Consider the following 21,790-nt stretch of genomic DNA (forward strand, 5'->3'; position numbering starts at 1 on the left):
GATGCCTGCACCCAATAAGTAATTGTGCAGATGCTATTGGTGACAATTCCTCTCCACAAAATCTTATAGTGCTCTAAAATGCCGCCTTAAAGGCCAAGAAAGTTGCACGTTATTGGCATTGATTCGAATCACAGTGACTTAAGGCTCCACCATGAGAGGTTCACCTAGAGAAGCTTTCTACGATATCATAACACACCGTACTGTACTGTGTCTCCCTATATTGCATCGTGTTCCTCATCAAATATGTCAGGATGGCCGAGCGGTCTAAGGCGCTGCGTTCAGGTCGCAGTCTCCCCTGGAGGCGTGGGTTCGAATCCCACTTCTGACAAACAATCCACTTTTGAGAGCGGTACGATCGCCTTTGGAAGCGAGCATTTCTGATTTGATTCTCGAACAAGACACCGAAACCCTGGCGCTGATCGACGGCAGCCTACTGCTCATGGTTTATCCGTGATACGTTAATTGCAGACAAGGAATTTCCCCATGGGGATTAATAAAGGAAGAATTATTATTATTGAACACCGGCAGGATGAGTGGTATAGATGATGAATGAATGAATGAATGTTTCCCAGAAAAAATAACAGGTTCTGATAAAAATCAACAAAATTGAAGGCCCAGAAGTAATTCAAGATGCCTACAGAATTATTTCTTTTCTTTTTTTTTGACAATCCGATGTTGTCCGATGAGAGAATTAATTCCCACTTCTGGTGATAAGAGCGAAAAAAAAAAAAAAGAAAAGAAAGAAAGTTCCCTGTACCCGGTTTCAATCCAGGGCTCATATTGGCCTGCCGAAGTGTTGTTGAGCAACACACTGATGGGATCAATAAACAACTGAAAATAATAACCAGAAATAAATGAATGAAGTATAGAAATAGACTGAATGAGATTCAGGCCAATATTTTTGGAGAGAACGGCGTGGAATCTTTGAATTACATTATCCTCCAGTGGAGAATGATGTGAATGACATTTGCACCCTTTATTTTATTTTCCATTTTTCCAGGAATTCTTCCAACTCAGTTCCCTGGCAGCCACTCAGTAAGAGAGTTAAAACCCACGGGGTGAAGTATCGCCGTAAGGAAATGTAAATGCATGATAGTGAGCATATAATCAACAGTCAGCTGAGCGCAACCAGAAACTGTGTGGCTCGATGCCGGGTGTAGGAGTCGTATTATTGAAATGAGGAAAAACATGTAGTCTGTAGACTCTGATATAAACTATTCCGGTCTCTGCAAAGATGTGTCATCGTGTAAGATTTCTCCATTATCAAAAAAAAAAAAAAAAAAAAAATGAGTGCCTCCCACAACTTCAGGGCACGACCAAACTATAAATCCAACACACCATTTATATAATTGGTATATATATAAATGTTTATGTAAGGAAAAGAACAGAGCTGAGGTGCATTGGAGTGCTGTAGTGGTATCGGAGGGGGATGGTAATGAAATACACACATTTTGCCTTAATTATAACATTTCAGGGCAAATTAGACACTTTTAGAGAGAAGTGGAATATATATTTAGTTTCCACACCAAATATTGAGAACAGTAGATTAGAGGTGGTGTTTTAGAGAGGAAATATTTATACGTTTGGCTCCTGCAAAGCCTGGTTTTGATCTACCAGTGTCAGGTCCATGCACGAGTTTGAGATTGCATAGAAGAACAACCGCTCAAACACCTTGGGCAGGAAAAACCCCCGTGGACGTCAAAGTGTTTGGGTGGCTCATTATGTTGAAGGGAATATGACCGTTGAATTTGTGGAGGTCGTCATGGCGCTGCACGGTGGTGTGTCTCTACGCCTAAACATTTAGTTTGTATTGTCCGTCGTTATTTTTTTTTTGTAAAAATCCAATGCTTCACAACTGCAGCATTTTTGATCATGCTAGTCAACCTCGTCAGTAGGAGGTTTCGTGACTATATCACACCATCTCCAGGCGTGATAATGTTTCCTGTCTGTTTCCATATTTGTTTTGTGTCTTTGCTCTTGAGCCTTCCTCAATCAGCTCTTTATTTCGAACGCTCCGGAAACAGGACAGCGGCCCAATCCCCATTCAACTGGTTGCCAACTCTGGTTTGGCCGATCAAAATCCCAGAGGATCCCTTGGGGCCGCTGCAACGTCAATGGACGGAATGGGAATCATCATTTTCTGTTTTCCATTAGTTTTGTGATGAATATGGCTACATTGTACTGAACACAGCTGCATGAACTTATCTATTTATTCACCTGCCAAGTGAATATCTTGAGTTCTATTTTATTATTCTTGTGATTTTATGTGATTTTAACACTATCTCCTTTCATCCTTTTAATGTTGCATACAGTTATTTGAATTACAAAATGTTCCTTTTAGACCAAAACATAAAGAGAACTACAGTTGCTTTTATATTTGCGAAACATAAAACACATCAAACAAGGAAGAATCTGATCTGTGTGTCATAATAATTCACATGTGTGTGTCTTTACTTCATAAAGGACTTAAACTTTAAAAAAGTTTGTATTCTTAGTAACATAGATAAACAAATAGGGAGACACACACGGACAAAAATAGCAGGAATGGCTTCTGTTGTCGCGAAAACGAAGGGGGGACGAGCCAGCCAATCACAGTCTTCCAGATTTCGATTTTTCAGGTCCCCCCAACGCGATTGGCTCACAGAGCCCGCCCGCGATCGTTCATTGGTCAATTTTCCCGGCTCGAGGGTGGTGATTTGAATACGCCTTTACGCTTCATAACACAGCGCGGCTCCTTCATTTCTGTAGTGTGGAGAGAAGAAGCGCCCGGCGACACCGAGAGACGCACGGAAACGCGGTTGGAACAGCTATAATATGCGATTTTACCTTCGTTTGGGAAGAGTCTCGGTCAGAGGAGTCCCCCGCGAACGTCAAAACCAGTCCAAAGTGCGCGTATTTTGACAAGTTCCTCTTTCTTCTTTCCACTTCGCCGTTTCCGCCTTCGAGTGAGAGGCATTGTGTTGAGACCCCGAGCCGAAGCACCTCCGGAGGTACGTGGTTAAACTTCTCTTTAACTCCAGCCAAACTGATTTGCACCCAACCCCCTCGTCTTCACCAACATTTGTTGTTGTTTTTGTAACCCCCTCCACTACCCCACCACCAACCGAGGAGTTAGTGATGAGGTACAAACAAACACCTGCGACGAGGCTGGTCGCGCAGCGTGGTGCGTTCACGGCCAGCGTTCAGCTCAGAACCGTGTTATGACTCAGTCACAAGCGCCTGGTGCGGAGCAGACGTGAGGTTTTTGTTACATAAATCAACAGATTGGACATTCTGTCGGGAGAAGGGGAAAACAGGGTGAGAAAACATGTCCATTAGACCAAAAAATAGATAAAATTAAGAAACCTTTATATCCGTCTTCATCTATTAATGGGAGCTCTCTTGGCTCAATAACTGGTTCAGGTCATTTTACAATAACACATGGTGGAGTATTGTTTATTTTTGTGACTTCACCTCGTCTAAAAGTAAATCTGGATGGATCTGGATTTCACCTTGCACATTCACATTTTGAAATGAAGTGTGTCTTGTGTGTGTGTGTGTGCGTGAGAGAGGGAATCCCGGGGAGTATACTAAAGAGATAATGTGTGTTTATCCTTTCTGAGTGTAGGTTAATACTGTACTAGCCTAATAAGCCTGAAGGATCCGTGAGTGCTTTTGGGTGCATGCTGTATGTGTGTGTGTCGCCCATACCAAAGGTAAAATGTGTGTTAATAGAGTGTGTGAAAACACTCTGTGTAAACGAAGATTAGATCGATAGGTTAGAGGTTTAGTTTGGAGGAAGTGGTCTGCTTCAGCTGCACTTTGAGCCATGACGAGGACACCCGTACCCTGGCTTGCGTTTCCATCCGGTGTCGAGAGAAGCAGGGTGTAAGATGTAGGACTATCTTGTGAGTAAAGTGCAAATGAGAAGAAGGACAGACAGAACCTGCCGGATATCGATCTCTAGCAAAAGCATTGATATTGTCACGTGTTTGCCAATATCAAAACCTGGAAGATCAATATTTCACATGCAAGTGATCTGATTCCTTTGCTGTGCTTTTATTCCCATCTCACACCTTCCTGATCACTATTATTGTTCATATATCAAGTCTAAAGGTTGTGAAGTCAATGGCTGGACACCCAATCGCATTCAGACCTTAATCAGGCTCAGCAACAAAAAAAAAAAAAACGCCCTTACAGCGTTTTAATGTTGTTGTTTTTGTCCACACGATGTAACTTACATCCCTGTTGACTTTGGTACCGGGGTCAACTTTGGACTTGAACATCACCTTGACTTGTGTTAAGCACTAAAAAACCAAAACAACTCTTTAATGATTCAGTCATAAATAATGATAAATAATAACTTAAGTATAAATCACTCCAATCTGCGGAGTTTGGAGCTTTGTAAAAATCAAGGTTTAGCAAAATGAACACAGCATGGATCCTAACCTCAATTACTGGGAACTACTTATTTCGACTAGCGTGCCTTTACTGCTCGCAGCATACGCGTTGCGGCTTATCAGTGTCAAAGTACGGGGGACACAAGATAGGACACGGATAGCGTTTCGTTACTTCAGCTGAACTCTGCTATTCCCCTTGCGTCAACGTCACCCGGTGTTGTCCCTGGTTTTACCCTTGTGCTGGTTCAAAAGGTTAGAGGTCTAATGACTGTCTGAGTCCAATGATTGAGATCTTGCATGGCATCGTAGATGTGACTAATGGTTCCCGCGGGATCGTGCCAAAGCGGGGCATCGTCCAGCATTGGTGGTGAGCCAAGTGTCTGATAGCTGCTGAGTGTGTCTGATCAGCTGTGATCCTTATGAGTGGGTCTGTGATTGTTAATGCCATGGCAGGTTGGATAATACAGCTATTTTTGTCAACACACCTGCTCTCCATCTGTTGGAATCTCTCGACGTCACTTCCCTTTTAGAATTTTCGCAAGTGATCTATTCTTTTTCTCCTTTCAGCTGCTCCCCTTCAGGGCTCACCACAGTGAAACACCGGACTCCATCTAACCCTCTTCTCTGCATCCTTGTCTCTCACACCAACTAACTTCATGGTCTCTTTCCCTCCATCCATAATCTCTTCTTTGGTCGTCCTCCAAGCCTCCTGTCTGGCAGTTGCAGACTAATCAACCTTCTACACAAATATTCACTATCCCTCCTTAGCCCAAACTGCCTCAGCCTGATTTAATCTCCAAAACATCTAACTCGCTGTCCGTCTGATGGACTCATTCGTCATTCTATCCATTCTCCTCGCTCCCAAAGAGAACCTCAACATCTTCATTTCAGACATCTCGAGCGCTGCGTCCCGTCTTTTCCTCAGTGCCACTGTCTCTAAACCAGACATCTTTGATCTCTCCACCGTCTTGTACACCTTTTTTTCCACTCTTGCTGATACTATTTTATTACACATCACACCTGACACTTTTCTCTGCTTTTTCCAACCTGCCTGCACATGTTGTTGAAAGCCTTCCCACACTCTCCATTACTCTGGACTGTTGACCCTATGTATTTAAAATCCTCCATCTTCTTTATCTCTACTCCCTGCAGAGGGAGTGGCAATGTTCCTCTCGGGTCCCTCTAATTTACACACATTCTCGGCTAACCTTCATTCCAGGGCGTACTTCCACCTCGAGATTTTCCTGCACCTGTCCCCTGCTCTCACTGCAGATAACAATGTTATCTGCATCATAATCCATGGCGATTCCTGTCTATCCTCATCTGCCAGCCTTTTAATTGCCATTGTGAAAAAAGGAGGACTTAGGGCTGATCCCGGATGTAGTCCTACCTCCACCTTGAACTTCGCTGTCACACCCACAGCACACCTTACCACTGTTTCACAACCCCGATATATGTCCTGCATACTTCTCTGCCACTCCAGACTTCCTCAAACAGTACTGTAGTCCCTCTCTTAGCAAATCCCTCTCTGAAGTAGGCCACTCTTCCTTGGCATGACACTTAATGCTACTCACAAATGCTCATTTCTGCCCTCAGTCTAGCTTCCACTACTCCTTCCAGTTACTTCATTCAACTTTATTCCTCTATAGTTACTCTGCAATTCTCCTTTGTTCCTAAAAATCAGCACCAGCACACTCCATTTCTCAGGCACCCTCTCATTCTCTAAAGATGCCGTTGAACAGTCTACCCAAGGAGTCTACTGACACCTCTTAGACACTTCCACTCCTCCACAGGTAGATCACAAGGACCAACTGCTCTTCCACTTACCTTCTCACTTTTACCTTTACTAATCTCTGGTACTTTGTGGTCCACAATGGTCACCTCTTCTACCCTTTGTTCTCTCTCATTTTCCTCACTCATCAGCTCTTAAAACCATTCTTTCCACCTTTCCATCATACCTCTGGCACCTGTTAATACATTTCCATCTCTACCCCGTAACCACATCCTTCCCATGTCTATTCCTATCTCCATCTCTCTGATTTGCCTCCTTTCTGTTCAACCTAGCATACAGGTTGTTGTATGTCCTTTGTTTTTCAATTGCCACCTGTACCTTTACCATCTCCCTGTACTTCTCTCTGCTGCCCTCAGTCCTTCTCACACTACATTGCAGTCCCTGATGTAGTTCACTTGTGTACTCCCTACTTTCAGTCCTTAACATTAGGCTTTCCTCTTCTCTCTTCTCCTTCTTTGACCCATAGTTGCCTACCGCATATTTAGTCTGCCAATGGTTTTATGTCAGATGCCCTTCTCTGACACAGCCCTCAGCACTCATCCAGGGATGGGGTGGCTCAAAGAGAACTGTGGCTTGTGCCCCCTTGGGGCTGCATTTTGCAAGTGCTCTTATTTATAAATAACAATAAGCTGCCTAAAATGTTGTTTTCAGTGTTGTCAATAGGGTTTGTGGAAATACCCACAGAATTCATGAAACTACCAAAACAAGTTCTTTTGAATGACGATGATTTAGATGTATTATGATGTGATATTTGCCTAAACGTCTGTGGAGGTTCTCAGTCATCCAGCTCATGGTGAATACTTGTCAAAATCTTCTTCTCATGGCTACTGGACTCTAGTTCTGAACTTCAGAAATGACGAAGCCTCTCGAATGAGGGGTGAAACGTCTTCAAGAAAAAAAATTCAAGTCCAGTTGCCACAACAAGAAGATTTCGACAAGAATGTTTGCCCCATTCTCTTCCGAAGAGACAGTTCAAAGGAAATCTCCGACCCTTATGACTCAATACACTAGAGTTTGTAAGTGCTATATTACAAAACCATACAAACGGAACTAAATTGCTACAATGACTTGTTTTTTTCTTATACCACATCAAATGGTCGATAACAGTCCGATTTTTTCGAGGTTACAAACAGGGAATGTAAACAACTCCTTCAGCACTAAATTATGCCCCCAGTGTCATCAGCAAGTTGCTCCACAGAGTCCAACCTATAATTTCACAGTAACATTTTAGGAGCCACAACTATCTGAAGGATCAACTTTTCAGGAATCCACTGCGAAAAAGCCGAAGCTGGTTTAAAAGTTTAGGTGTTTTTTCTTCTCTAATCCTGATGGAGTTACCCTTCTGTGCAAGCATTGGCTCGGTGTATTTAAAAGCAGAAGCTTGATTTGATGGTCAATAGTTACATTACATTACATTACATTACATTACATTTGGCAGATGCTTTTATCCAAAGCGACTTACAATAGAGGACATAAGGACTGCAAATAACACTTGCAAATACAAGATGCACAGGAAATATACAGAACAGTAAGCTTGGGTTAGTGAGTTTTTTTTTTTGTTTTGTTTTGTTTTTGACACAGAAGTACACAAAAGTACACGCACACACACTGCATAGCCTAACTTGGTGCCTAACCTGATCTGGGGCATCAGCACAGTAAAAAGTCCTGAAAGAGAAAAGTTTTTACCTGGGTTGGTTTGTATATTGTCACTGGAGGAAGACAGGACACAAATCTTTTTTTAACCTGAGATAGGATAAGGACTGCAAGGGAAAAGTTCATAAGGGTGACACCGAACTGGCTTATGCTGGCAGGTTTCCAGCCACCATGGTGTGAGTGTGTTTGCGTGTGACTCACTTGTTTATATATTATGTGTGTGTTACTTGATTGTTCTCGTGTAGGGCTAGGCGCCATTGTGCACAAGGGAATGTGTGCAGTGTGTGCTCAGGCAGACACTCCACTTGGCACAGGCGTAGACAGACAAAGGCCCGCTAGAGTCCTGCAGGGTTTTCATTTTCAACACTGCGTTGCGTGCCTACATTAGCCAGAATGAGATAATGTAAAAGTGTGTGTGTGTGTGTGTGTGTGTGTGTGTATGCCTGGCTTGATTTATGCTGGCATATGGCTCAGAGACAGACAACAGTAGCGGGGGAAAAGGCGGCTTCGGAGTTAAAGCATGACCGAGCTGTGATCTGGGATTGGCTTACCAATGATCCAATTATCTCCACCATTAAGCTAAAAATGTCATTACCGGACTGTTCAAACGACACATCTGTCTGCTTGTGTTTTTCGTTTCTCATGATCCAACGCTGTAAAACAAGTGCAAACACACAATAAAGTAAGTCACCGGTCTTGAAAATGAAAAAAAGGGTATCTTTAAGTAGTTCAAAGACAAAGCAGAGAGCGGCGTTCGAAAGATGTGGCTGAGTGTTATTACTTTCAACACACTTTTAAGTCTGAGCTTTGAGTGATCAGGTTCCAGCGACAGATATTAAATAACATTGCTCAAAGATCAACCGCATTCTCAGAAAGCAAAGGGATCGGTGTGAACAAAAGCATTATAGCACCGATAAACCAGTGGTTGTTATGATGACAGCACAGCAACAACATTTTTTTAGTATGTTGATAAAACATGCTGATTTTTTTTTTTATTTGTGATCTTTAGTTCGCACATGGGATATCATTAAAAAAAAAAAACTTTTGTATTGAAGAATGAAACTACTGTTTGTGCAATTGTTTTTACAATGATAATTTACTGAGAACAAAATAATAAATTCTCGCTTATTCTTCTCTTTATGCAGGTCAGCATGCCGCCGACAACCCCGTATGCTGGAAAGTTCAACTCTTGCAGTGTTTACAGCAACAATAACAACTATCCTCAGTCTCACAGCCCATACCATAATGGTACCTCAGCAAAAATCGCAATGGAAAACGTTTGCAACGAAAACCCTTACAACATTCCAGAGACTCATGTCCCGTATCGAAGCGCATCCGTTGGCTCTGCAACTCTTAAGGAGCTTCATTACAGCAGCAGCTATGTGATGTCCGAGAACCCGTACAATTTGCCGCAGCCGCACAGCTCTCACCAGCACGGCGGCTCGTCTTTCGTCCACTCGCACCGACAAAAGAGCAGCAGCGGCAGCAGCAGCAGCACCACCGAGCATTCCTGTCACAGCGGCACCGCTGCTGAAAAAACACCGCTTTACAGACATGGCATCACCGCTAGTTATGGGGAGATGTGTTACCATGACAACAGTTTGGTTTCCGCGTCACTTGAGGCATTGATCCAGCACCTAGTTCCCACAGTAGACTACTACCCAGATGTAAGTAGCATCATTGGAGAACACAGGACCTTTTGTTTTCAGTCGACTGAACTGAGAATTGCATTTTGTCATCTTTAACAGAGGTCTTATGTGTTCACCTTCCTGCTGAGTTCACGCCTCTTCCTGCACCCTTATGAGCTCATGACCAGGGTTTGTCACCTGTGTATGGAGCAGCAACGGTTTGGAGATGTCCTACTGGACAAGGTGAGCAGATCACACTCGCACCACGCACAGGTGTACGGTTGTTTTTCCAACACTACAGAGCGCTCTATAATTGCTTACATCAATGCCCTTAGACATTATGCTATATTCATGCGGAAGGACTGTCACCGGTGCATTGAAGAAGACCGCCGAATATGATCATACACGTCTCATAATTGTTATTTCAATAGTAACAGAATTGTTAACAGAAGTGTTGCTTGCATACATAATCTTTGTAATATGTTAGCCAGTTGTGGCCTGTACCCTCGGGGTTTTAAATCTGTCTTAGTTTGTCACGCTGTGTGATCTCATTAGACAAGCAGAGCGGAGGAAATAGCCTTCTATTTTTTTTTAAATACAAAACATACATATGAAACGAGTTACAGCATTTAATGATAATATCTATGTGACACAATCATAATTCACGATAATTCATCATGACAAATTCTATCATGTATATAATTTAAGAACACAAGTTTAAGAACACAATTGAATTAACATTTATGGGTAACTGTGAAAACAGTTGAGTTGTTTGTACCCAAATATATCCGCCTCCTAATTTTTTGGTGGGACTGCACGTGAACGCTTTGGTGCACAAAAACGAAACGCTCAGCATTCTTTCATTAATTTTTGTTTTTCACTTTGGAACCATAAACCAGCCTGCACTTCACAAACTATATCATTTTCCCTTTTGGTTTCACTCGATCGTTCGGCCACGGCACATAAAGCAAGTCTTTTTGGTGGAGAAAATTTCATTCTCTACCTTGTAAGCAATGTGATTTATAGCACGCAGTTTTCTATAACAGCAAATTAAAATGAAGGGAATGAATTCAATTTTGATGTTTTAAAAGTTTCGATTTATGTAAGAAAACCATAACATTCAGACTTTGTTGCCAGACAGATACACACCTAAATTCATTTAAACCAAACCTAGTATTTAGTGGGATAAACCATTTGAAATGTATCAAATTATTTCTTTTTATAGCACTTTTCTTTTTGTAATTTTGGCATCTTGAAACAGATTGCATAGTTTTCACAACACTAGTAGCTGTATTTTTTTTTAGGATTATGTCTTAATAAAATGTTTTTCCCTGAATAAATATTGATTTTTTTGTTTTGTTTTGTTTTGTTTTTTGTTGTTATTTTTTATTTTGAAGATCCGTTTCCAGGAAGTTGCCCCTAAGCTTGTGCAACTGCTGACCGAGTGGACCGAAACATTTCCATATGACTTTAGGGACGAGAGGATGATGCGTTGTCTGAAGGACATGACGCAACACGTGGCCCGAGGAGATGAGGTCAGTAACAAACAAAGCAAAAGCGGGAGAAATCTATAATATCTACTTCCCAAAAACGACAAAAATTGAAACCATATTTAAGTCTTTAAGCATCTAGACCGTTTTTTTTTTTTTTTAATGGAAATTTTATGTTGTACCTGTTGCTGTCCGTGCTGGTGTCATGTCCCCAGTATTCCTGGCGGGCCATGCAGCAGATGACGCAGCGCCTTATGAAGCGACTCTCAGCTCTCGGGCAGTACGAGGAGGCGGTAACCGCACTGAACGCTCTGGCAATGGAGCGTCCAGCCTCCCTGAAAGGCAAACCCGCTCTGGGTCAACGTAGCGACGTGCTAAGTGTGTGCGACGACCCCTTCGTTCTTGCTCAGCAGTTGACGCACATTGAATTGGTAAGCCCTACGATATGCTCATGTTTGGTCATATTTGGAAAATGCTTCACAAATCACATTTGTTTTTCTATTTCTGTAGCTGTCTGTGTGATAGTGCGACCGTAGGCCTTGTATTTCGTAAGACAGTGTTACTTTTGGTCTTGTCCCTACATGTCGCTATATGTATCGCCATAGCTGAAAGCCTTACAGTTTTTGGAGTCAAGTAACCCTTGATTTCTTGAAGAACAAAAGAATTTGCGCTGTTTTGAATTCATGGAATTTTTCAACTCATTCTCCCAGCACCTGAGCTCAAACACATTTATTCTGTCACAATTTCCTTTGGTCAGTGACCATGTTTCATGAGTATTGGTGGCAATGGGAAATACCAGAGCTTAAAGTAGGCACAATTTTGTTATGTTGGTGACTTATTGATGTGGCCATAATTTGGAGAGATTTGCCATTGTGGATCTTGTCATCTTCAAGCATCTTCTGATCTATTAGGAATGATAAGGGGTCAGAGCAAGTTGAACTTTGATTTAATTTTAACTTCTTCCCCATCAACATTTAGTTTTTGGTGATTGGTCAGCCCTGATGATCATGACTTTGGTAGGACCGAGTCCCACAACTCCTCTGCAGTTTCACTTTTTCAAGCAAGCACTAAAGGTTGTCAAGGATAGGGTGTTTTCTGGTGCTCCTCCCTCCTCTCAAACTAGCTCATTTGGGAGGAACTCCGTTTCGGGTTATTGCCCGAATCAGAATTTTCCTTACATGGTATATCAATGCTATGGTATATGGTTATGCATTCACCGATGTCCCCGTTCTTCTGAGGTATCGGGAAAACCGATTTTTCCAGTCCTCTGGCCAGATTTCGGAGTGACAGATCTTGTTACAAAGCTGCAAGACAATCCTTCTACCATTCTTATCAGTGCATTTCAGCAGCTCACCTGGAACTCCATCAATGCTGTATTGTTCTTCAGTTTCTGCACGCCATTCTCAACCCTTGATAGCAAGTTGTAAGATGACTTCTCAAGAGTCTATGATGCCGACACTGTCACAGTACTTCTATTTTTCTCTGATTTCTTCATTCAGTTAATTCTCTTCTATTCACCTCTTTGATGGCTGCCAATTTAGCTGTTTTTTGCTCGTCTCTTGTCTCTTTCAAATGGGCTTCTGCTTTTATTTTGAACTCGATGACCTTCAATGGTTTTGCAAAGTGTTTTGCTATTAGAATTCTGTGTAAGGCATATGTGGGATATGTTGGACACCAACAACATGGTTGCGTGCATATATATATATATATATATATATATATATATATATACACACACACACACACTTCTAACATTTCACTAAATTTCAGAGGAATGTTCTGAGGTCTGTGATTTGCTGCTGGCGGTGAATGTGTTTTTGGATGAGAGCGAGGGGGCGGAGACGGAGAAGATTAAGTGGAGCCGCTGTTGCTTAATTGTTGTAACTGTTCTAATAAAGGTATCAGATTTAAACAGATAAAGATCAGGTTAAACCAGCAAATCGTCATTGTTGGGCACATCCGCTCAGACATTACACCACACCTTGCCTTTCATGGTGAAATGTCTGTTCTTGGTCCCTGATCCCCCAAAAAGCGACGTATATAGGTTTTTTTCTTCTTCATTATGGATTGTTTGGCTGGTGCGACTTATACTCCAGAGCAACTCATAGTCTGGAATTTATGGTCTATCGATAGACAGAAACACTTGAGGCCAAAGATCAGTAATAGACTTTATAGATGTTTCATCAGATCTGTTGCTGTATGTCTCAGACACCTGAAGAAGCAGAGCCATCAACTGGCCATCTGATGTTGTGTTGGATCACGTCGGAGGGACGTCTGCTGTCCTGGCAAAGTACAAGTCAACCTGGAATATATATGAATGTGTATATAAAGTGGCCTCCTGGAGCAGGGGTCAGAAGGTTACTGGCGCTTTGTGACAGCACATTGAGAACCATTTGTTTATATCAGTGGCGAGGGAGGCCTTGAAGCAAGAGAAGGCCTTTTAGCATCATTGGCACTGGGGTCACCTGAAACTTCTGACAAATACTAACGGGCTAGAAGGACTATAGCCAAAATGGTCACTGAAGCAAGAACCCTGTGTGTGACAGGAGTTTAGATAGGCCACGGAGAAGGACATTCAGGTGGCCTTGTTTGAAATTGGTTTGTTCACTTGATAAGAACGCCTCCTGGGCGCCTCCCACCAGAGGTGTTCATGATAACAGCTGCCCAATAGTAGACCAAGCAGTTGACTTGCCTTGGAATCCGTGCCAGTGGTGAACAAAGCTGAGGGTAATAATGTCAATATATAGGAAGGGGAAAAAAAAAATGTGTTCAAAGCTGTTATTGTCATTTTTCCACATGACGTAATGCAAATATTTTTGTTCCCACTCCTATCGGTCTGTCTTGTAGGTCCAGTTGCACCTCCAACTCAGTTGCTGTTAAAACTGTATTGATAGTTTCTTGTTGGCTTTCAGGACCGGCTGAGCTTCATCGGCCCGGAGGAATTTATCCAGACTTTCGCTACGAAGGATCCTTTAGAGAATCACAAGGTACAAGGAGCCCCGCCTAAAGTTTTACACACGCTCAATGTTTAACTCATTTTTAAAGGTATTATTGTCCCTGTCTACTATTTACTTGGGTTTGTATTATCCTTTTCATTACTCTATTATAATGTTTTTACTATTAATGTTTGTACAGAAAAATATGAAATCTATCTCATTTTTCATAATCGAATAAATGCATGATGTCGTCGTGGTTGGAATCACGCATTCATTCGATATAGTGTTAATTTGGAAAGACTGCAGCACAAAAATGTGACTTTAAAATCAAGTGCGAGGTCTCACATGGAATACGTCTCATTATTTTGTTCCTTTTTTTTTTTGTTCTATTCCGACAATAATTTCTCACATTGGTTTGCTTTATAGATTATATTTAAAAGGCTACCGGGGGAAGCATGTATTTTTTTGCCGTATCGTTGAAATAGCTTTTGAATACACCATCACATACAATATGTATAAAAGCCACTCTGAATTACTCTGAAGGGTCCTTCTCCTCCCGAGTGGCTCGGGGAGTCCGCCGAAGGATGATTTTCAATCAGTGCTGTGGAGAACATGCTCTTAGTCGCTTTTTTTTTTTTTTTTTTTTTGTCATTCTTTTCAGCCCTCATCAGTGCAGAGCCCATTATGTAACACCCACTTTGTATAAAAGAGAGGTTGAGTCAGCGCAAGGGGTCCTGAAGTGTAGCAGGGAAGTTGAGAAGAGTGGGCTGCCGCTGTTGTGTAAGCAGCTAATAGAGCCATGAATCCCGGGGATTACGTCATTTCAGCCAAGTCAAGTTTTTTTTTTTTCGCATGGGGATTTTATAATGTTTATTTATATGAAAGTTCCTCTGGTGCCGGAGGACCGGAGGGTGTCTCATGGAAAAGCAGGAGATATAAAGGCAGATGCAAATGAACTGAAAATAACAGTGGGCAGTTCAGGAAATGATCACAGTGTGTAGGAGAGACTTACCACCCGTTGGCAAAGGAAACTGCAGACCTGCAGCTGTTTCTTGATATTTGCATAGAGTAAAAGTGTGATTAAAATGAATCATGACGCAGAATAGAATTAATCGTTGTTTAAGTTGTCTGGCCTCCGTTTCCTCGGAACAAACCTCCTTTATGATCTCATGCTTCCTGGAACGGGGATATGTCGTTTTTACCAGCTATAAGATTTTGGACGGTTTTACGAGGGAGCAGGTGCTAAAGTTTGCCAAGAAATATCGCAGCAAATTAACAGATGTGTAGTCTGTAAAAACTGACTCCGTCGACACAGAGTACGGGCAAGATACTATCAAGAGGAACACCTATTTTACATAACATTTAGTAATGTATCAGTAAGCGTGTGATCATAATGACAAATAGAAAAATATTTTAGTATTCACAACCCCAAGAAATGTCTAGAGTGCCTAAAACGACTTATCGCGTTGTATTGAGAACACTTGGCTCTGAAAATCTACGGTCTGCACTTTGCATTTATATGTTTACATTTGAGTTTTTGTATTCAGAGCTTATTAATTCTGATTATTCCTGCAGGGTTTCTTCCGGAAACGCAAAACCAGCAACTTGGAAGCTTATGTCAACTGGTTCAACAGACTAAGTTACCTTGTGGCCACTGAGATCTGTATGGTACGCAAAAAAAAAAAAAAAAAAACCCCATTTTCCTTCAATGCGTTTGTTAATGAATGTTTCCATTCGTTTTTCAATCGGGAGACGCGCTGATGTTCTAAAGATGCCCCCAAACGTCACTGCATTCTTCTTTTTGTTTAGCCGTTAAAGAAGAAACACAGGGCGCGGATCATTGAGTTTTTCATCGACGTGGCCCAGGAATGTTTCAACATTGGCAACTTCAACTCCCTCATGGCCATCATCAGTGAGTATTGGGTGACAGGGATTCTGTGCACAGCAGAACGTGCGCAAATATAAGTTGTTCTGCATGCTGTTGTTGGTTTTTCATAGTAGATTAGTTTCCGCTTGTTCCTGTTGTAAATTCACCAGCCACTATATGCAATCATATAATTCGGCCTTGGGATGCCACAGTTATGGTTATCAGTCTTATAAAAATAGATTTGTTTCATACAGTTACATGTATTTATTCACTTTCCAAAAAACAGCTAGATGAATTGGTAATTGCATTTTTTTAAACAAATGTTTGTATGAGCATCTTTTTTTTTTTTTTTTTTTTACTGATCTTCAAATGTCTCTTTTTCTGTTTATTGTGTAGACTAGATTGTCGGCTTTTTATAAACACACTTTTAATTTGCTAATAAAGCTGATTTTTCTCTTCTGCCCCTCAGCCGGGATGAACATGAGCCCTGTATCCAGACTTAAAAAGACCTGGGGTAAAGTCAACACCGACAAGTTTGAGATCCTGGAGGTAAGAATCTACTTATTTGACGTGCGTCGGGTTGTCGATCGGGATTCTTTTCATCCCTCCATCCCTTTTCTGCCTCCTCTGTTTGCGCGGGACAGCAGACTAAACATATAGGCCAGCTTCGTTCTTTTGGTCGCTACCAAAAAAATTACAATTTTAGTTGACGGTAAATATGGAGATTGACCGGTAAATCAAGATCTGTCACACTGATGCAGAGAGGCCTCTTGAGTTCGGAACGCAAGACGCCTCTCAGGAGAAAAAATGAATTCTAGTTTCCACAACAAGATCAGAAAAGGATTATATATTTTAAATTTGTCTCCCACTCAATATGGATATTCAAAACAGCTGACAAATAATGGACTTATTTAGCTCTGATACTTCGATGTACAGTATGATTTTTTTTTTTTGGTTTCTGAGATCCTCGGCCTCACCATCCGTTCCTGGTATCATTGGTTGACACTAATTCTTGGAAATACTGTCTTATACTACCGAAATACAGATTTTTCTCAAGCTAGACCATGCAGTGCTTGCCAGTATGATGACTGTCTCTGAACTCCCTCAGCACCAGATGGACCCTTCCAGTAACTTCAGTAATTATCGCACTGCACTCCGCGGCGCCACCCAGAGGTCTGAGACAGCTCACAGTAGCCAGGAGAAGGTAAGGTTTTTTCAAAGGCTTGAAAACAGAAAGGAAATAGAAAAATTAAAAATAACTTTCTCAATATGATTATAAACTCTGTAACGTTTCACCTCTAGATTGTGATCCCGTTCTTCAGTCTCCTCATGAAAGATATCTACTTCCTGAACGAAGGCTGTGCCAGCAGGCTATCCAACGGACACATCAACTTTGAGGTCTCTGCACAATTCAAACCGAAATACGAAACAAATGTAAATCTTTTTAACGTAGTGTTAGACAGGGGAACACGAAACATGACGGACACAGCAGAGAGCTCTTCTGCCTCGCAGCACGAACAGCGATGCGATTAGTGGTGAAAAGAAAGTGGCCTTTCTATGTTGAGTTTTTAGGTTTCCTCCCATAGTCTTGCATTAACCTCTAAATTGCCAAAACGTTTGAATGGCAATATGTCTGTATATCTGGCCCTGTGATTGGCTGGTGACTCTTGCGTGCACAGTGTGCAGACAAGGAATGGAGATTTAGTTGAGTCCCGCATTTGATGGCAAAATTTCTGATCTCATCTGGTGAATATAGCATGGATTAAGAAAGCTTTGGCCTCTTTGCTTTTTGTGTTCATAAAATATTTCAACAAAAAGAAGTATCAGGTATACACGATACAGGCTAATTTTATTTTGCTTTGGTCCTAAGTTGGAAATAAGCATGATATAAGCGATCACTGTCAGACAGCCGAACCAATTGTTTCCGATCAGTGTTTTTGTATCAGATTTGTATGAAATTATGGATTTGAACATGATATATAATTAATTCATTACTGGTTCAAAAACAGGATTGTGTAGGTGGCATGAGCTGAACCATATTATTAAACAATGAAAGTTACACTGATTATAAGATAGGTGTCAATTGACACAATTGTTTTAAAACTTTTTATGCAGTAAATCTTGCATCCATAAATGTCATTTGTCTGTTAACATATAAATCAAGCAAATGTAATCAACATTATGTTGAAACATATATAATAGATAGTACGATTTTAAAAAGTGGTTATTTTAAAAGATTCACATATGTGCTTTTGAAAACGCTCTGTTATTTATGATATGGCTACCCTCCCCTTGTTTTGGCATTCTCCATCTTTAACGTTTCCTTTTTTTTTTTTTTTTTTTTTTTGATTTACACAAGTTTTATTCTTCCTTATATACACAAAGTTTCAGGTTATCTAAATCTGTTTAATATTATTTAGATTAATAGTACACTGCTACAATAAATAACTGCTGGCCTTCTAGGGGGTTGTGTTTTTGCCCTGTGCTTTTCAGTCGTCTTGTAGTATCTCAGGAAGGGAAGGAAGCAACTGAATCCTGTTACTCGGAGATATTAATGTTTTATTATCTTTTTTCATCTCATTAGAAACTGTGGGAGCTCGCCAAGCAGGTGAGCGAGTTCCTGGTTTGGCGTCAGGTCATTTGCCCGTTCGACAGAGACCGCCGGATCCTCCAGTACCTCGTCACTATACCCATCCTCTCCGAAGACGGTGGGTGGCCATCCAGACAAACTTTAAAACTACTTAGTTGTAAATATCAAGCTGTGGAAAGCCGAACAGTCCTTTCCCTGATTAACGGTCTAATTTCGTTTTTACAGAGCTTCATCTGGCCTCCTATGAGAGCGAAGGACCAGAGAACAACATGGAGAAGGACAGCCGCAGGTCTCTACGGTGGGTTGAATACACAAACACCTTTCAGTCACGAGGAAGGAAAACGCCGTCGTCCCTCTCGTGAGACGCGGAACACTCGAAGCACTGGAGTCTCCATTGCTTTGCCGGAAAATAAGTTTCCCTGACGCATCATTCTTCTTCTTCATCCACTTATATGAGGTCAGATCGGCAGACTCGGCACAGCTTTATAAGCATCCCTCTCCCCAAGGCAGGCTGTCCAGTTCCTCCCGAGGGAATCCGAGATGTAATCCCTCCGCCGGGTTGAAGGCGGACCCCGGGGCCTTCGCCCAGTCAAACATGCCTGGAAAACCCCCCGAGTTTCCCGGCCAGATGTCTGAACCGCTTCGGCTGGCTCCTCTTGTAGAGCAGCGACTCTATTCCAAGCTCCGCCTGGATGCCTGGGCTCTTTACCCTTTCTCTAAGGAATTAGCTCAGATGCCTGTCGGTGAAAACTCATTTCAGATGGTTTTGTACCCTTGATCTGCTCCTTTCAGTCACTACCTTAAGTTAGTTACCATTGGTGAGGGGCAGCATGTAGATCCACCACTGGTTTGGTTCAGGGTCCTGCAGGTGTGTTGATGTCACACGGATCTGCCCATCGATCCTGCTCTCCATTCGTCCCTCACGGACTCCGACATACTTACGCTCCTTTACTTTGGGAAGCAAATCACTCCCCACCGGCAGGGATCTGTCCACCAGTCTCTGGTAGCGCACCACGGTGTCTGACTCCTATCTCTGCCGTTTCACACTCAGGTGCAAAACGGCACCCAGCACCCGTTGAATGTCCTCGCTTGAGGAATTCAACAAAACAGCATCATCCGCAAAAAGAAGAGATACGATTTTGAGGGTCCCGCTCTCCTTTGTGGGCAGTGCCTTTAGATCCTCTCCAACCGCAACCTTGGCGCAGTCCATCTTCCACAAGGAATGTGTTTTACTTTGTGCAGAGAATGCTGACACAACTCACACTTTTAGTCATACAGGGACTACGTTGCTCACGGTTATAGCCCTGGTACTCCATATTCCTTCAGTTACCCCCCATATGGTCTCATAAACCTTCCCCAAGTCCACAAAGCACTGGATGGGTCGACTCCCATGAATCCTCAAGTAACTCAGCAAAGATAAACAGTCGATCCACTTATCCTTCGCCGTGTTGTTCCTCAACCACAACAATCATACAATGTCACAACAATGGTACAATGTCTAGAGGCTTCAGCATCTCAGGACAGGTTTCATCTACCCCTGGATCCTTCTCACTGAACCGCTTTTGATTCTTCCTTCACTGGGCTCCTCTTGAATCGGTCAAAGTTTGGTTTGTCCCATTTGCCTCCCATGAGACCCGTGAGCCGTGGGTGACCCAAACAGAAGCTGCCGCTCCTGACAACATGGCTCGCTGAATAACAGGAACACACAGAAGCCACCATCACTTTGTGGTGGCAGTTCATGGAGGGGACTGATGCATCAGTTACACTTGACTCATGCAGTTTACACATCATTTATATCAAATAAATACACACACATCAAGGATAAAGTTAAAAGATCTGTCACTATCTTACCAGCCAAAATGTAATTTGTAACCTCTTAAATGCAGACAGAAGCTTTTGAACAGTCACTAAGTCACTGATTGACAGTGATTCTGAATCTGTTTATTGAGTTTTATATTTTTGTGCAACAATGATGACTCACACTTTTGTGTTTTGCAGATCCTCCCTGTTGCATCGAGAGAATCGATGAGGGGAAACACAAAGAAGAGACGGAAAAACTCCTAAGCTATACACACAAAAAGTATTTTAAAACTACAGGCACCATGCTTTTTGAATATACTTTCGACATTCACGGGGCGAAACGTCTAAAGCCTTTTACTAACTGAACGTATATGATTTAAAAACCTGATTATTACCCGCTCATTATGCAAGCCATCCAGTATGAAAAGCATCCCCTTTTAACATTTTTTAGGCCTTTGTCCTTCAAGACTTCATAAGATGAATTCATGTTTTAAGCACCGGTATTTTTACAAGAATTACTTACCGGGTCACTTACTCTGCTTCAAGCACTTACAGTATGAACCGATTCATGTCTCAATTTAAACATATAAGACTTCATATATCACATGATGGACGTTCTCCATATATTTAAAAGCAGGACACATGAGGCTCATCTTCTTTGTGCAGATTCTTTATTCAGTCTCAACCACAGAGAGTGATCTTCTTTTAAGGGTGTGTGTTTTACAGATTGTGGCGAACAAATGCTTTTTTTTTTTTTAACGCTGGCGGCTTGGCATAATGCTGTTTTTATCACAAACAACTTAATCACTAATACTCCCCCATGCACACGGCGCACACACACACACACACACACACACACACACACTCGTAATCACACAAACAAACCAGTCTGTGATGGCCTTTAAATACTTCTCATCTGCCATGACTTTTTCTGTGATGTGCACTTTGGCCAATTTTTTTTTTTTTTGGTGAATCACAATCGATAACTTCATTGTGCCGTTCAGGTTAAATCAAATGCACTAATGCACTAATGTATAGAAGTGCTGTTTTGTTTATGTTATTTTATGGCTTTTTACAGTATTAAGTGGTGTTTTGTATTAGACGGTAGGTCCTCTCAGTGATGTTTCACTGTGACCTTGTTGTTGTGTGTCCAGTTCTATGCTTGTAGATTACCAGGAAAAAAGAAGTGTTAAATTCTGAATAGATATCTAGACAGCGTTTATAGAAACTGATCCTTCTTCTCGTCTCAACCGTTATAACATGGGTGTGGTTTGTCCTGTTAATGAATGAAAGTGAGGCAACAGTTATTTTTTTTTTGTTTGTTTTTATAAAATATCATTATGTGTTTCTGAATGTTTTACACAGCATATTCCATGTACTCCTTCCTCCACTTTTGTATCATTCCAGTCTGCAATGAGTGTACTTCAATTGAAGGTCTTTGTGAAAATGATATATTTTCTTTCAAATAAACAAAAGTGAAAAAAAGACTGGATTTTCATCAAGTTATGAATACAAAAATATGTTGAGGAAATTTCAAATGAAGTATGCAAGTTTGCATAGGCCTACTTATATGCCATGCACTGAAAAGAATGGCAATGTGTTTGTTAATTATCTTTAGTGGTACCTCCTAACTGAAGTCCAGTGGAATTAATATA

General features: G+C 41.6%; 1 protein-coding gene and 1 non-coding gene across 2 annotated transcripts; both read left to right on the top strand.

Annotated features, from left to right (window-relative positions):
- Positions 1-245: 245 nt before the first annotated feature.
- On the top strand, positions 246-328 carry trnal-cag (transfer RNA leucine (anticodon CAG)). The gene has a single exon. It is a non-coding gene; the product is annotated as a tRNA-Leu (tRNA).
- Positions 329-2,727: 2,399 nt separating this feature from the next.
- On the top strand, positions 2,728-21,515 carry LOC147231250 (ras-GEF domain-containing family member 1B-B-like). Its single transcript, XM_086152533.1, has 14 exons — positions 2,728-2,990; positions 8,970-9,491; positions 9,573-9,695; positions 10,850-10,987; positions 11,158-11,373; positions 13,855-13,929; positions 15,454-15,546; positions 15,688-15,790; positions 16,215-16,294; positions 16,854-16,949; positions 17,048-17,143; positions 18,330-18,453; positions 18,561-18,633; positions 20,334-21,515. Exons 2-14 carry the CDS (start codon positions 8,976-8,978, stop codon positions 20,362-20,364), a joined length of 1,764 nt encoding a protein of 587 aa, XP_086008659.1. The 5' UTR covers positions 2,728-2,990; positions 8,970-8,975; the 3' UTR covers positions 20,365-21,515.
- The last annotated feature ends 275 nt before the right edge of the window (positions 21,516-21,790 follow it).

Source organism: Fistularia commersonii, chromosome 9, assembly GCF_037954325.1.
Source record: "Fistularia commersonii isolate RoL2024-O1a breed Wild chromosome 9, RoL_Fcom_v1.0, whole genome shotgun sequence".
In the NCBI taxonomy this organism is placed as follows: Eukaryota; Metazoa; Chordata; class Actinopteri; order Syngnathiformes; family Fistulariidae; genus Fistularia; species Fistularia commersonii.